This window comes from Schistocerca nitens, chromosome 2, assembly GCF_023898315.1.
Source record: "Schistocerca nitens isolate TAMUIC-IGC-003100 chromosome 2, iqSchNite1.1, whole genome shotgun sequence".
Classification (NCBI taxonomy): Eukaryota; Metazoa; Arthropoda; class Insecta; order Orthoptera; family Acrididae; genus Schistocerca; species Schistocerca nitens.
The window spans coordinates 368217644-368235864 of record NC_064615.1 but is presented as its reverse complement, the minus strand read 5'-3'; the positions used below and the strand labels follow the sequence as shown (position 1 = coordinate 368235864).

The window sequence follows — 18221 nt, the reverse complement described above, 5'->3', positions numbered from 1 at the left end:
GCGGAGATGCTGAGTCGCGATAGGCACAACAAAAAGATTCACACAATTATAGCTTTCGGCCATTAAGGCCTTTGTCAGCAGTAGACACACATATACACATGAACATGCACATGCACATGCACACTCACGCAAATGCAACATCTTTGCTATCTGGATTGAAGGTGAGGACACCTTATTCACATTCCTTCAGAACCTCAACAACTTCTCCCCCATTTGCTTCACCTGGTCCTACTCAACCCAACAAGCCACCTTCCTAGATGTTGACCTTCACCTCAGAGATGGCTACATCAGTACCTCTGCCCATATCAAACTTACTAACCACCAGCAATACCTCCACTTCGACAGCTTCCACCCATTCCATACCAAGAAGTCCCTTCCGTACTGCCTAGCCACCCAAAGTCATCGCATCTGCAGTGATGAGCAGTCCCTCTCAAAATATACTGAGGGTCTCACTGAAGTCTTCACTGACCGTGATTATCCTCCCATCCTTGTACAAAAACAAATCTCCTGTGCCTTATCTTTACAGTCTCCCACCATCTCCCAAAGTCCCACAATCCGGCCACAGAGGTGCATTCCCCTCATAACTCAGTACCATCTGGGACTGGAGCAACTAATTACATTCTCCACTAGGGTTTCAATTACCTCTTGTCATGCCCACTATCCCTTCCACCCCTCCTACTGTGGTATTCCGCCATCCACCGGACCAACACAATATACTCGTCCTTCCTTACACAACCCCTGCTCACAATCCCTTACCTCATGGCTCATACCCCTGTAATAGACCTAGATGCAAGACCTGTCCCATACATCCTCCTACCACCACCTACTCCAGTCCAGTCACTAACATCACCTATCCCATCAAAGGCAGGACTACCTGTGAAACCAGTCGTGATTTACAAGCTAAGCTGCAACCACTGTACTGCATTCTACGTAGGCATGACAACCAACAAGCTGTCTGTCTGCATGAACGGCCACTGACAAACTGTGGCCAAAAAACGAGTGGACCATCCTGTTGCTGAACACGCTGCCAAACATGATAGCCCTCATTTCAATGACTGCTTCACAGCCTGTGCCATATGGATTCTTCCCACCAACACTAGCTTTTCTGAATTGCGCAGGTGGGAACTTTCCCTGCAATACATCCTATGTTCCCATAACCCTCCTGTTAGTCACCGTCCTCACCCATCCAGCCCCCTCCCTGTTCCCATTCCAGCACTACACAGCCGTCATTTCATCGCCACACCCAGTCTTTTAATTTCTCTCCTTTCTACTACTTACCCCCTCCCTCCTACGCACCTTCTCTACCGCCCCCTGTCTAAACTGCAACACTTCACTGTCCACCACTCCCACCATACTATCCCTCCCCCTCCCCCCCACCATCCTCCTCCTTACCCCCACCTAATCGCCACTCCCATCATGCACTGGTGCCGCTGCTCGCAGTGTGGTTTCAGCTCTCAGACTGCAGACGTGTGTGCAAGTTGTGCACGTGTGTGTGTGTGTGTGTGTGTGTGTGTGTGTGTGTGTGTACTGCTGACAAAGGCCTTAATAGCCAAAAGCTACAACTGTGTGAAACTTTTTGTTGTGCCTATCGCGACTCAGCATCTCCACTATATGGTGAGTAGCAACTTTCCTTCTCTGGTATTGTTACATTCCATCCTGGATTTTCCATTGTTTGATTTTACTTCAATGGTTATAATGAATAGCAAATTCATCATTTTTCCCATCTTTAACAGTGGACTGTGGGGACAATTCAAGAGACAGAAGGTACAAGTCACCTCCTTTCTTCTACGTGTTACTGTTTGACTGTGGCAATATCAACCAAGTACAGAAAAGCATAAGGTGTGATTTATGTTCCACCTACAATCAGATAGTTCCTAAGCAGCATGAAGTCAGTTTGGTTCGTTGAAAGTAAGTAGTTTACTATATCCTTTCCCTGTCATATGTAGACCACATGGTCAGCACTGTGGAAGGATACTGTGCTGAATACGTTTAAAACAGCCAGGGAAGTCAACAGTCTAGACACTCCCTGAATTTCTGCCCAACAGATTCAGACATAGCCCTGAAACTATGGAATTGCATAATTAAATAATCCATTGAAATTGAAATCAGAGAAACCTGAGTAATGCAAAGGGTACTGACAAACATAAATCCAATATGATGGACAATAGATACACTGGTGGTGCATATAAAGTGACAGTGCACAGATAGTGTTATTAAAGTGTGAACCAAGAACATAATACCTGAACTCTGTCCAGGTGAGTGGAAGGAGTGATGATCACCAAAAAGTATAAAAGGTGATTGACAGCCAACCTGCATACCTGATAATGACGTATCTGTTGTTGAAATATCAAAGATATTTTCCATGACATTCGTGAAAGAACTTGGCATTCACATGAATTACTGACTATATCTAATGCTGTCTAAGAGGTTCCTTCCACATTCTGTTCTCCAACCGTGGCCAATTGATTTGAGCTAAACCACAATTTTCATACTGTCATTGAAGGCTCAGTTTGGAACTATATTAGAAGTATAAAATGAACTAAATTGAGATTAAGCAGTTAATGTTCAAATAACTGAATGTATGATGTATACATACCATAGGACAGGGTCAGCTCAAGCATTCAGATTCAGTGCACTAGGCATAAAAGTAAACCACAAACAGGTGGTATGTTATGGTATGGGGATTATAGCTAACAGATTTCATCCATGAATTACACAACCACAGCATTGATTTTCAAATTTGTTATTGACAATTTTTACACATAAAAAATGAGATGCCTAGATTTTCAGAGACTGATAGATGATTCTGGAACACAATAAATTATTTCTGTATTTCAACAATTATATACAAATCCAAAGGATCATCATCAACAAAAAAACTGGGATTATATACTGTTTGACAGCATATTATGACAACTGTTCCCAGTTATGACAAGTTATATGCATTACGATCATTACAGATCATATTCTGCAAATAAAAGGTGCACATGATACAGAGTAAAATGCATAATCAATATACTTTCTAACAAACGCATATTTCAGAAGTATGCATCCAACTATTACACACAAAGGACACACACAATTCACTGAGACTCCATAACTGAGGTACCTTTCACAAAGTTAACTGTTGGCGAGTCTTATAATATCGGCAGTGTAAAATACACAGGTTTTATATCCACAGACTAGACAAATTGCCAGGAATGGAAGAGGTTACAGCAGCATTGTATGGGGCTTCTCTATTAGCTGCCTAAATGCTGATAACCACGTTGCACCAACTGCGCCATCCACCACACGATGATCACAACTCAATGTCACAGAGAGGAAACTGGCTGGTTTATACCTGTGAAATCCAAAATGGAGACAATATGAGCTACATTTTCCTGTACCTATGGTTGACCACAGTCATATTAAAAAAGGAAGCTGTAGTAGCAGAAGACACTTATATTCTGACACAATCCAGCAATTTTACTTTATTATTAATTAACTTATCATGAGAACAAGAGTAGTTTCTTACATACACAGCAAAATGTTTACTTTAGTACCAATTTGTATGGAGCTTACATAACTACAACTTATGTCTTATGGTCCACTGCAGGTGCAGGCAATTAATTGTAAGCTACTCAACAAAATGAGCACACACACATTTGGACTATTCAGGCAATCTAATGTGTGAAAGTAATGTCCTTACCCATTTTCAGCTTTGTCATCAGGGATAAGCCTCACTTCAGTTCCTCCTACTGCTAAAATGCAAGCCTGTGGTGGGTTGATAATTGCTGAGAAATTCTTTATTCCAAACATTCCAAGATTTGATATGGAAAATGTACCACCCTGGACAACAGCAAATAAAAGAAATTAACAATAAATAAACTAAAAATTGAAATCTTTCACAAAATGATTTCAACAGTGAAGTTTTAAATGTTATTAGACAGTAAAACTGAGATACCTTATTCACTTTCATTTTTGGAGCTTTAGAAACAACAAAATTGTAAAGCTATCTTCTTTAAATATTTCGCAGCATCCCAAGGCAGTCCCATTCACTACCTAAATTTTAACTCTACTGGCAAAAAGATAACTCTTCATTTCAGTGTCCAAAGAAGTGTGATTTTGTAGTTTCATAGTTACTGGCCATTTAATGATGAGAAGAGACACACACAGAATATTAATACTTTATCCAAAGGTATTAGTGTTTTGAACACTTACTTTGTCACCTCCTAATCCAACTGACACATATATAGATTACTACATTATGGTGTGCTGCTTGTACAAATTTCATGTCTTAAGGTGTGAACTACCAGCAGGAGGCACATTGACATTTTTGCTTTAACTTGTGATCCTCAGTCTGGTCTCATCTGTTGTGCTTAACATTATAAATTGCACATATGATGGACAATTATTGAGGTGTATTTGTATAAAGTATGTTGTACATGTACATTTTGTGAAAATATGTACCCCACCTTATAATATCTGACCTGATTATGCTTGCAATTTTTGATCTACATGGATTACAGATCCAATGATAGCAGCTCAGACCTGCCAAAACCAGTCAGTATAAATAAAGTTATAATTAGTGGTCTTGGCTGCTGAAGTTTTAACTTCTATATTGCATAATCCACTAGATAACTCCCATACCTGAGTGATGTCAAGCATATATTCCGTTTAATTGTGGAAGGGATATTTAGTTGGAGTCCCCTGTTTCTGAGCTGATGTTCATTGCATGGTTCCTGCTTCAGATATCAATTTTGTGACATGAGATTAGTTCTTGGCCTCTGGAGCAAGTTTTTGTGAAATTCCAGAGAGTATGATGAGCATTAACATCCCTAGGGAGCAACAATAGATGAAATAAATTGAATTATTTCCCTGAGAGTCTATCTGATAAGTGGGCCATATGTTGGGAGATACACTGAACATACGATCCTGGGGAGATATCACAATTACTACTTACAAGTTGGCAGTGAGTTAGTAAATCTGTAGTGATTAATATCATTTGTGAGTATGGTCATACTGCACTTTGCTCTCTAATCACCAAGCTAATATTTCTTGTACAGGGCATACTCTCTTAAGATGGGAGTGCCAGAATCCTTGAAATGTGTGTACCAAATGGCCTTTCTCAAGCTAAGAGTTGTACCTGCTCTATATCCATTCTTAAACTGTATCCTCTAATGTAGGATGAGATTCATTTACTGTTGAGGATTTTCTGATCCCTTTCTCTCAACCTTGACTTCTACTAAGTTGTGTGTGTGTGTGTGTGTGTGTGTGTGTGTGTGTGTGTGTGTGTGTGTGAGAGAGAGAGAGGCGTGCGCATATTATTTTCTCAAGAACACTTTGACTAAAAGATCAATGTGTACCAGCCTTTTTGTTGTGCCTGCCTGCAATTCAACGTGTCAGTAATCTATCCTTTCAGAACATTGTTGATATTCCAACTCTGACTTTCTGTTGTTTGAATTCTATATAAATTTTGTAGGAAAGTTCTGGTCACCTTGGCAGTTAATGCACTTTGGTGAATATATACCGGGGAATTCTGTTTTATGTGCTGTTAATCCACGTTTAACCACAGATCCATTCACTTAATCAGCAGTACATCAAAGTGTTTGGTATTTTATATCATTCTTTAAACTGTGTGTGTATATCCAGACTGTGTGTTCCAACAATGTAGCTGTGTTAAATATTTGGATGAAAGCTGACAAAGGAAAGTCCACGATGGAATATCAACATAGTATGAAAAGAATAGATAGCTATTCACAGTAAAGACAGTTACAAATAAGCTTTCTTCAGAACAGAAAATTCATTCCTACAGAGATGTTTCTGTTTACATGGGCATAAACTGCATTCCACAACTTTTCTTTTTCTTTTTGGTTGAATGTACTCCAATCAGACCCAGTCTGCTTTTCACTGTCAAGCAGTTAATTTTCTGATTTATGTTAACGTATCTGAATATATATTATTTTTGTGTTCATACATTTATTGAGAGGAGTAACTGTAGAACTCAACTCCACTTTCAAATGTTCTTTTACAAAGGAAAGCCCAGGAGTGTTTCCTCCATTTATTCCTCATATTACTGAAAAGATAAGAAATAGATATTAGTGTCAGTGGCACTGAGACACATCTGAAATTGTTAAAACTGAACGAAGGTTCAGGGCCTTTGGTAATCTCTATCAGATTCTATATTGAATTTTTGGCTGAGTTAGCCTCCTCTTAAGCATAATTTACCTTAGATCCCTCTCATAAAAAATATTGTCCATCGGTTAGGAAAAAGCATAGGCCACACTCATCTATAACAACGGTAGCAAGGGATCCACGAAACTGCTGCCCAATATCCATGATGTATATTTGTTGTAGAATAGTTCAAATGTAATGAGGTATCTCTAACAGAATGGCCACCAAACCACCAGCGTGGATTCCAAAAAGATCACATGTGAAATCCATTTCGCACTTTTCTCACATCACATACTGAAAGCCATTGATGAAAGCAGTGCAGTCAGGCAGACACAGTATTCCTCAATTTCCAAAATGCATCTGACTCAGTACCACATCCATGCTTATTACCAACATTATTATCATACAGGGTATGATGTGAAACTTGTGACTGGACTGAGCAATTTTTGGTAGGGAGGATACAGTAAATTATCTTGGATGGAGAGTCACATACTAATGATCTTGCCGACAGTATTAATAGTAACCTCAGACTTTTCACGAACAACACAGTTATCTATAACGCAGCACTTTCTGAAAGAGCTGTGCAAATATTCAGCCAGCAAAGTGGTGCAAAGATTGGCAACTTTCTTTATATGTTCAGTAATGTAATATGATGCACTTCATGAAATGAAGATACCTACTGTCCTCTGACTGTAGTACCTGTGAATCGCTGTTGTAATTGGGCAACTCATAAAAATACCTATGTCTAACAATTTGTAGGAATATGAAAAACAACTATCACATAGTCTAAGTTGTAGGTAAAGCAGGGGGAAGGCAGACTGCAGTTCATTGGTAGATTACTACTGATGTGCAATTGGTCTACAAAGGAGACTGCATGCAAAACACTCATTTGACCCACCCTAGAATATTGCTCTGTGGGACCCATACCAACCAGGAATAACAGTGGATACTGAATGGACACAAAAAGGGGCAACATGAATGTTCAACCCAAGAGAGCATGTCCTGAAGGTGCTGAAAGAACTGAACTCGCTGACATTTGAAGACAGATGTAAATTATCCTGTGAAAATGTACTTACAAAGTTTCAAAAACCAACTCAAGTGATGAATTAAGCAATATACAGGGTGTATACACGGACAAGGAAAAAAAATTCCCAGATTTCCCGGTTAAAAACACACTTTCTCCCGAACGAAAATACACTTTTTCCATGTTCAATGACAGGACACATTCCCTTGGGACCGTTAAAGTTATCAACCCTTTGAAGGATTAAGGTTTCATGCACCGGCCTGAAATTCCCGGCACATCAGTAAATGATCGCGAGCGGGGTAAAAAAAAAATTATATGCAGCCACAAGTACGCTGCATATTTTCATGTTGCAAAAGTATAAATTCGAATTTCCACCAGACTCGGCAAGTTAGTTTCCGAAGCATTGACATCGAGATTGCGATGAGCTTTTGTAAGTCAGTCATAGGTCATGCCACGTGATCTCGCCAGCCAATGAAAGCAGATATTCAGAGCATAGAACACGCGATGTAGTCAGTCAACAGCACCATTGCTGTTAAATAGCACAAGCACACGAGTAGGAAAAGTTAATGATTTAAATTAATATAAAAGTGTGGCTGCAAGGGAAGGTACGCTTTCACATATAATACTGCTCTCGAAGATCAATTAGCCACGAGAAAAGCTAAGGTTTCAATTGGTCTTTTTTTATATGTGTTACACTTTAAGATACGTCACACAAATTTGCCAGTAAAATTTTAAGTTTAAAACGACAGTCAAACGGTCTATGGTTTAAGAAATTCATCGCACATTCTCATACGCAACATAATTTATCTTTTGTAAAAGGATATCTACACTGACAGTGACGCGTTTCAAACCACTATTCGCAATATTTTCCCGCGAGCTATTAGAAACACATTCGTTTCATCAGCTGCCATTGGCAGCCAGAAAACAGTTGTTAGTGCCCCTGCACGCCCTGTATGTAAGTACGTTTAACACATTAAGAGAAGTTACATAACATAATAAAAGAAACAGAACATCACATGATAATCCAAGAGCATCGGAACTTCGTAAACCATACTAAAATACCCTATTCCGCTTAAAGTGTACATTTGTATGTCCAGATTCACAATGAAGTAGGCCCCAACCTGATATTAGCTTTTCAGTGCGGTTTTCTGGATGTAAATTTTCTTGGAGTACCAATACTGCATTATTTCGTGTTTGGTTCTTTATTATCGTGGCGTCGAATGAAATAAAGACTTGCACCTGGCGGCCGAACTTCCCCGAATAGGAGCCTCCCAGCCAACGATGCCATACGCTCATTTCATTTTATTAATAACTCCATACGTGCCAGAAGATGAAAACATACACTTGAAATCCAGCAAAAAGTTGAAATAGCCAATAGTATGGAACAGAACACTTCATTTCAAATAAATTGACTGTCTCAGCAGAAAAGATTAACAACAACCAAATTTCTTTAGCTAACCGACGAAAATAACTTCATTGTTCTGCAAGGTGAATTGATGGCTCCCAGCCACAGAAATCCATTTTGTTTTTATGACGTTAGGTCTGTAAACGAAGAGGAAACAGCAAAATAACTAAATGTAAACACTGTGTGCTAGAAAAAAAATTCTGGGTAGCATCTGGCTGCTTGCTACAGCCACACTTCCAAGTGGCCAGAAGCGAGAGAATGTACAGTTCATACGCGACTGGCATCTTCTCTAATGAAGCTAACATAAACAGTTGTGACGTCACACCCATCGCAAGCAATTTGCTGTTATGAAGTACTGCATAGTCTTTCATCCTAATGCCTTCAACACGCTTTGTTGTTGGCAGACGTTTGTGTGTGTGTGTCATTTGTTTTGTTATTTCCTTTGCAACTTATGTTTTACTTAATTTTCTTCTCTTGTTTATGTTTTATTGATGCAATATAATTCTGCAGTAGCGAGGTAGAGTATCAGCTGTTAGCACTGAAAATTACAAAAATTTAATTGAAAACTGCAACTCTGAAAAATTCCCGGAGTTCTAAAACATTCCCGTGTTTTTCCCGTTTTTCTCCCGGATGAAAAAATTCCCGGGTTTTTCCCGGATCTCCCGGGGCGTATACACCCTGAATATATATGACAAATCCCCACCCACTCAAACTTCATTCTCATTGGGATTGTGAAGACAAGAACAGTCTAATTGGGCATTTAAGCGGTCATTCTTCCCATGGTCCATACGTGAATGGAACTGGAGAAAGTCCTAGTAACTGATACAATGGGATGTATATTTCACCATGTTCCTCACAGTAGTTTGCACGGTACAGATGTAGGTGCAGAACAATATTCCTCAGTGAAATAACTTCACAAGACAGAATTTAATGTTTCCTTCATTGTGTCAGCCTCCACTTTGGTGCCTATATGATCGGCAACTGAGGGTATAATAGATGACTGATGTATTAATTAATATAACATGATATCAGCACTACATAAAATTTATTTTTGGTCATATTGTTATGTACAATTTTACTTCAATGTTTCATTAAACGTATCTTGTACTGATCTCATTATATTCACTGATCAGATTGTTAATCGACAAGACTTTGGTTTTCATTTAATCTGAGATGCATGTGTCTTTGCTTCTGCAGCTACATTGTAACATGGCTTTTGAACCACAACTTTGCTCAGGACACGCTGGTCTGAAGAGTACTGTACAGCCATCTACAACGGTATCCACCAATACTCCACGCAGTTGATTGCTCAAATAAACTGCATACTGATTGTTGTTGCATTTGCTAAGTGTAAATGTTTTTCTTACATTTTTAGATTCTTTTTATAATTGTAACCATTTACGTTATAGCTGTCTCATAATCATCGATTTCCTCCTAAACATTAAGTGGATCAAAAATTTCTGATCAGATTGCCACAAAATTTTAATCTTTGATTGGGGGGAGGGGGGGGGGGGGGAATGAATCTCTGTACAACTCCCAAAAATATTTGATTCCTCTGTGAGGAGACATTCTCACCATTTATCTGATACCTTATCCTTCTATCTTCCTCAGGAGACTGCTGACTATCTTTCCATTATTATTCAATTTTAAGACAGATTAAACTTTTGCTGTTGAGTTCAACATTGTCACATTGTGTAATAGATTCATACATGAATCATCTTGCATTTACAGACAAAGCTTTGGCATATATTTAATTTGAAGAACTTGGAAGAGTAAAACGGGAAAAAAAGACTGCAGCTATGCTTTTCTGAGTCCTATGATGAGCGTGAGGAGGGGAGCGGCGAGTGGGCAGCATATTACATCGAGCTGTCAACTATGGAAGTGTAAGAAGCATGCTTTGGCTTTTTATGGACGTCTACCAGAATTAAATTGCAGTTGGGCTGAATTCATTTGTAGCAGGAATTTAAGATATTAAAATTGGACAAACAGTCAACAAAAGTATACATTTCTGCAGGAGATGGCAACAATCTAGATAGGGGCCAGTGCCATATTTGAGTGTTTCATTCTGCAATGTTGTCAATGTTTGCCATGAGGTATGATGAGAATAAAGATGGGCGTGTCAGCTGCTGGTTCTGCACATCCAATGAGATAGCAGCAGTGAACATCACGTATGGACAGAAGAGACAAAGGAATACTGCCATATTCTCACATAAATATAGATATGAGGTCTACTATGTATTTGGAATAAATAACAGTGTTCTCAGGTCCCACCAGCTCAGAAATATCATCATTTTCAAAAGAAACAGCGGAATATATGTGTCAACCAAGAGGATAAACTTCATCACTACTCATATACAGAAACACATTGCCCCATTTCTTCCTGTCATTGATTACATGGAACATTCATCCCAGATCATGATAGCAGTAATGACGAATGTGACAATGGTGACTAAAAACAGTGATACTAGACTGGCTTCAGCCAAAAGGGCAACGAAGATAAAAATTAATGTAAACCATTTCTTTTTTATTTTATTTATCCTTGTATTATAAAAATGTACACAATTAATACATGCCATAAGTTTAGATTACGTATAATGCTAAACTTTTTACGCAGATACTTTATATCAACGAAACAGTTTGTAATTTTGATTAGTCAGAATATATTAAACATACAATTTTCTCCTGGAGCCTCTCAAAAAAGGGGCATCTTATACTTGGGTAAATACAGTATGTAACACTTCTAAGGAATACAAACGTCTCAAAAATGAGATCGACAGGAAGTGCAAAATGGCTAAGCAGGGATGGCTAGAGGACAAATGTAAGGATGTAGAGGCTTATCTCACTAGGGGTAAGATATATACTGCCTACAGGAAAATTAAAGAGACCTTTGGAGATAAGAGAACCACTTGTATGAACATCAAGAGCTCAGATGGAAACCCAGTTCTAAGCAAAGAAGGGAAAGCAGAAAGGTGGAAGGAGTATATAGAGGGTCTATACAAGGGCAATGTACTTGAGGACAATATTATGGAAATGGAAGAGGATGTAGATGAAGATGAAATGGGAGATACGATACTGCGTGAAGAGTTTGACAGAGCACTGAAAGACCTGAGTCGAAACAAGGCCCCCGGAGTAGACAACATTCCATTGGAACTACTGACGGCCTTGGGAGAGCCAGTCCTGACAAAATTCTACCATCTGGTGAGCAAGATGTATAAAACAGGTGAAATACCCTCAGACTTCAAGAAGAATATAATAATTCCAATCCCAAAGAAAGCAGGTGTTGACAGATGTGAAAATTACCGGACAATCAGTTTAATAAGCCACAGCTGCAAAATACTAACACGAATTCGTTACAGACGAATGGAAAAACTGGTAGAAGCCGGCCTCGGGGAAGATCAGTTTGGATTCCGTAGAAATACTGGAACACGTGAGGCAATACTGACCTTACGACTTATCTTAGAAGAAAGATTAAGGAAAGCCAAACCTACGTTTCTAGCATTTGTAGACTTAGAGAAAGCTTTTGACAATGTTGACTGAAATACTCTCTTTCAAATTCTAAAGGTGGCAGGGGTAAAATACAGGGAGCGAAAGGCTATTTACAATTTGTACAGAAAACAGATGGCAGTTATAAAGAGTCAAGGGACATGAAAGGGAAGCAGTGGTTGGGAAGGGAGTGAGACAGGTTGTAGCCTCTCCCTGATGTTATTCAATCTGTATATTGAGCAAGCAGTAAAGGAAACAAAAGAAAAATTCGGAGTAGGTATTAAAATCCATGGAGAAGAAATAAAAACTTTGAGGTTGTATTATGTGTATAAATTTAAAAGTATGGCACGCTACATGCCTGAAGACACAACTGATCATGGAGGGGGAGCCTGCATTCTCTGTAACAAGACCTTTAAGGTGGAATTTTTACTTTTGGTAAAATTTCAACATCTTTTCCAACGTAGTTTTTACTTACTTTCTTTTTGCTCTATTTGTGTTTCCAACAAATGACTGTTCATGTTGAGAAGCAGCAGCAGCAGCAGCAGCATTCTCTCACCAGTGAACAGAATGCTGCTCTGATAGGTTTTTTCTCAGAACTATCTTTCTTTTCCCACCCACTACAATAATTACAAAATATACAGAACACTGATTTTGAATTTTTAGCATAGAAGCCCAGATTACCACAGAGCCCTCTCATGGACCATGCAACCCATACTTGACAACAGAACATATAGCAGCAATGACGTACTGAAGGCTGGAAGTACAATCAAAAATAATACTATCTTTGCTGTACAGGGATGCTCAGCATGGTTGCTATATTGCAGAAAAAACAACATACCAAATAGTCCTGAGTATAAACAAATGAGAACACCAGCGGCTCCTTCCTCTCATAGGGCAGCCAGCAGATATTCATGGTTTTTTTTTTTTTTTTTTTTTTTTTTTGTGATAAAAATGGAAGCGATGAATAATACACAAAGAAAAGCAAAGAGGAGTGCACAAAGCATTTGTTAACAGCTACTATGCAACTGCTTGCTAATGTTGGCAGCACTGTAAAGAACATAGCTGAGGCCGAACATTCACTGGTATCTTATGGACCCACATTACGCAACACCCCCGCATCTAAAACAGCCACATTAAAGTGTCCATAGTTTTGCAGAATATCAACTTTAGCTGGCATATATACATGAGTTTCTTTGTTAAAAGATGTTAGGCCCATGGCTGAGTTCTACGTTATCATATGCAGTGTGCATCTCACAGTGAGCATTCAACCACTGAATGTTTGATGTGGGACCAGAGCATACCTTCCTTATGAGCATACTTGTCACTGTATTTGTGCACGAGTGTGCCTTTTATTCTGCAAACATGTTCTTTTGCTACCAGTAGGAAACAATTTGTTACTTTTGAATACTTATATGCAGAAAACAAAGCTATTTACAAACTATTTGTGATAAAGTCGTTCATCTGAATACAAATCTGCAAGAAATGACATTTATTACCTAAAATCTCATTTTGCGACAGAACTTGTATTTATACTTATTGCAAATGTGAATTTTTCAGGTCCAGGTCCCCATATATAAGAAATTTGTTAAATTCATCACTTCAAAACCAAATTAGCATTTTGCTGATTTCATGAAGTGAAGTCACTAGTACCCACCCCAGTTTCCTGAGTCAGCAAGAATCTGAAACTCCTTTTTAATACCAGAATAGTCTTATCTCCATCTTTTCTCTCTCTTTTTGTGACATCTCAAATGTAGCACTTATGCCCCCTCTGGTTTTTGTATACTTGCTGCAATTTACTTATTCAATTTTTGTAATCTTTATATGACTTTGGCTTCGTTATGGTCAGTCTTCTTTTCCACCCTGTGATGTGGCAGCCCAATAACTATTCAGGTTAAGTATTAAACAATGGAAAACCCAGGATGGAATAATGACAATATTATGAAACAAATAACTGCTTCTCATCATATAGCAGAGATGCTGAGTTGCAGATAGGCAGAACAGAAAGACTGTTAGCAAGTAAGCATTCAGCTAAAAAAGGCCCCTTTTTCAGAAATAAAAAATATGCGCCCACGTCCACACACACACACACACACACACACACACACACACACACACACACACACACACCATGTGCCCCGGACAGCTGCCCTCAGCAGCCAGACACTGTGTGCGTGTGTGTGTGTTTGTTTTTCCAATGGTCTTTATAGTCAAAATCTTACTTGCTGACAGTCTTTTTGTTGTGCCTACGTACAACTTAGATTAAATACTGGTATTTCATTCAGAATTCTCAATTTACATCAGACTACCAATTCACAAACTATTATCCTTTGTTAATTCACCATTTTACTGCGTCCCCTTTACTCCACTCTTCAATCATCTTTCAAAGATTGTCCACGAACTGCATTGTGTTTTGATAAGTAATGCTGTCTCACGTCATTCAGTATTTTCCTATTACTACAAAGACTGGCTGCATACATTCCCCTTCCTATTCTGAATGTTGACAACTGCAAGTCTAAGATTAAATAATGAAATTCGCACACAGATCACACGGCTGCAATGTTTTTCACTAAGATCATATACATACCTGAAATTCATGAGGCTGCAATTTCCCTTCCCTGGCTTTTGCTGCAAGTGTCTTCACATTCTGACTTATAAGAATCAAGCCTTTCTTATCTGCTTCAAATACAATTGGTGTTATCAATCCTTTGTCTGTGGCTACTGCTACACTTATGTCCACAGAATGAAATCTGTAACATTAAATATACTCCTTTTTATTTTTTTATGTAACTGGTGCAAAATGCTTGACAAGATAAATATCAATTTTAGATGGGGGAGGAACAGGCAATGAGCTACACAGTCACAAAAGGCAACTGTACACATATGACGTGTGTAAGAAAAGTAATGAAACTAATTTTTTATCTTCCAAAGTTTTAATTTTATTTTTTCAAACAACAATACTGTCCCTTTCAAACTAGTTCCCTTTGACAGCTACACACTGGTAGAGTCGTCGTCCACAGTTGCAGTAGCAGCAACACTGAAACGTTTCAACTGGTAGAACCTTTGACATGTCGGTCACATTCTTTTGAATGTTCTCCAGGGTCCCAAAATGACGTGCTTTTAACAAATTTTTCAATTTCAAGAAGAGAAAAGCTCCAAAAAGCATCAAATCAGGTGAATATGGGGGAGGGTATGGAACAACAGGAATGCCTTTTTAGCTCAAACATTTTGTGGTGAAAGTGGCCTTGTGATGTAGGGCATTGTCAGGATGCAGAATCCTCTTTGCTGCAACGTCCAGTCTCACTCGAATCACCCTTTTCCTGAGCCTTTCAAGTACATCTTTGTAAAACACATGGTTGACAGTTTGTCCTGCAAGAACAAATACGGTCAGATCTCAAAAGAGCATGCACATGTTCTATGTATTCATCAATTTTTGAAACAAGGTTTCCCTGAGAGGTGCTTCCTCAATGTGTTCTTGGCCTTCCAAAAATGATTTGTGTCAGCAAAAACCTTGTGCTCTTGATAAGGAATGATCCCCATAGGTCTGTTATTGTTGTAACCCTATAATGTGAGAGCGCTTAAACAACACACAATACAAGAATCTTTTCAGTTGGCCTAGAGCAGTTGCCTCGCAAATGGGACAGGTGGAATGGAAAGTGCTGCACCGTGTACACTATGGCCCAAAACAGGGTGGAACGCAGTAAATTGCTGATATGGGAATGAAATAAAAAAATAATGATCACTTAGAAACTTACATTTTTATTTTTCTCATACTGGACAATAATGGAAGTTTTTAATTACATGGTTTAAACAGTACATCTGGGAAATATTTATATTCACAATCCACACACTGCTCCAGTCTTTTTCTGAAATTCTCATGCACTCTTTCAAGCACATCTCCTGGTATTCTTGCAATTTCAGCCTCAATATTGTTCTGTAGGTCTTCCAGGGTATTGGGACGGTTACAATACACATCTGTCTTCAGGTAACCCCAAAGAAAAAAACTGCATAGGGCTATGCCCGGTGATTGTTCGGGTCAGTTGAGATCCCCCATACAAGAGATAAGCCTTCCAGCAAACATCTGCCTCAAAAAATTCAGGGTAATGCTCACTGTGTGTGCAGTGGCACCGTCTCATTGAAACCAGCTATTCTGTAATTGCACTGCCTCGAATGCTGGCTGGAAAAACTCTTGCAGCATAGTTAAGTAATGATCCGAATTCACAGTTACAGAATGACAATTTTCCTAGCAAAAGTAAGGGCCAATGATCCCTACTTGTGATATGGCGCACCACATAGTGATGTGGTTGAGAACAGGGGTCTCTGGTGCATTTGCTTGGGCTTTCGTATTGCTCCAGTACTGCATATTCTGTTTGTTTGCACACCCACTGAAGCGAAAAATTGCCTCATCAGGAAAGAACATATTTGCATCACGGGATATGGTTGCAAGCAAGTCTTCACAAATGTTCTACGTGTTGCACAATCCTGTACTGACAACTGATTGACCACGCACATTTTATTCGGGTGAAAATTCAGTTCATTATGAAGAATCCAATGGAGAGAACATCTTGAAATGCCTAGAGCAAGTGCATGTTTCCGTGCTGAGTGTTTTGGAGATTGCAGTTCTGCTGCTCTAACTTGTTCAACATTTTGTGGTGTTGTAACACTTCTCTCAGGTTCTCTCCATACAGATGACATATTCCCTGTTGTTCAGAATGTGTTTACCCAATTTAAAAGTGATTGCCATTCAGGAACACGTCTGCGTGGGGGTACTGCAAATCACAAACAAAAAGCACGCTGCACCGCAATGATAGAGTGAGAGTTCGAGAAACACACTTCAACACAAAATGAGCACTCCTCACGTGTCCACTGGATTGTTGCAATTTAACAAAAATTGAATACAAACCTCCCATCGGTCACTATAAACCACACCCACTATACCCTCTATTTGACCAAAAGTGCCACCAGAATGTGAATTCTAAAAAGGCAATTTACCATGTTCCACCCCATGTAAACCCAGTGCGTTGGACCCTCAGCTTCACTTATGTTACTTGCTTTTATTGTATGCTCACATACGAGACTGTATATGACATATTCTACCATTATGGAGACTTCGTACTTTTCTATACTTTATTCAGTGTTATTGTGGATCTCTTTATGTGGAAGCATAATAAAACTTGGTTCTTTTACTTCTGACATTGTGTCTGTATAACGTTATAACATACTTTGAGATGAGTGCAGTATTCTACTCTGCATGTTTTGTTTCTTTAGTTTGATATACAGCCAACATGTCAGTGGAAGAAGTTCATCAATCTCTTGTTGAAGAGTAGCGAGCTTTCACTGTGCAGCAGCAGTAGAAGCAGCAGGCGCTCTCTGTGGCACTGAACAATTTGGCGGCCTCATTGACGCGCCAGGTTCCACTATCACCGACCCAACCCCCACTATTTCCTCCGCATGATGATTCTGCGGAAGATTGGGAGTAGCAAAGCCTAGTTTTTGTAAGTCTTTATTTCTGTCAAAGACTTCTCCTCATGTTATCACCTTTTGTGTCAGCCTGTTCCTCTTCAGGAATCTAACAATCTCTCTGTTGTTCTGTACTTATCATTGCAAATATACTCATGTTATTGCTGATAGTGTTGAGTTCTACCATTTACAGAGCTTGGGCAGTGAAACTTTGTGGGCTTAGCTGTCACTGCTAGTTTGTTACCGAGGCCCATATGGATTCATGCTCTGGTTCGATGGCTCGTGATGCTATAATATGCCTGGCCCGTGATAGAGAAGTTTGTGAATGTGGTTTACAATGTGAAGACCCATCTCTCAGAGATGTTCTGAACATTGCTCAGTCTTTTGAAGTATCTAGGGCAGTAGAAAATCAGAAGCACAGTGTGAAGCAGCCGCCGTTGGTTAGCTCACGGGGAGAAGACGATATTGTACCCCTGCAACCGCAACCTCCATACCACATGGGGAAGCACTGTGCTAAGCAGCAGCAGCAGCAGTCTGCATCACAAAAGCAGTCATGTGCTCCCCTTCCGTCGTGCCCCTATTGTTTTGAGTAGGCCACCTGCACAAAGCATTTGGCGACATTCAACTTTTTTTTAAGTAAAAAAAAAAAAAAAAAAAAAAAAAAAAAAAAAAAAAAAAAAGAGAAGAGAGAGAGAGAGA

General features: G+C 39.2%; 1 protein-coding gene across 1 annotated transcript in view; it reads right to left on the bottom strand.

Annotated features, from left to right (window-relative positions):
• Nucleotides 1-2727: 2727 nt before the first annotated feature.
• The window catches only part of LOC126236186 (dihydrolipoyllysine-residue acetyltransferase component of pyruvate dehydrogenase complex, mitochondrial), a 77498-nt gene continuing 62004 nt past the window's right edge, over nucleotides 2728-18221 (bottom strand). The window contains exons 7-9 of the mRNA XM_049945286.1: nucleotides 14650-14812; nucleotides 3689-3828; nucleotides 2728-3340 (exon numbers count right to left, since the gene is read on the bottom strand). Coding sequence (XP_049801243.1) covers nucleotides 3211-3340; nucleotides 3689-3828; nucleotides 14650-14812 — 433 coding nt within the window. The 3' untranslated portion in view covers nucleotides 2728-3210. The remainder of the gene's footprint in view (nucleotides 3341-3688; nucleotides 3829-14649; nucleotides 14813-18221) is intronic.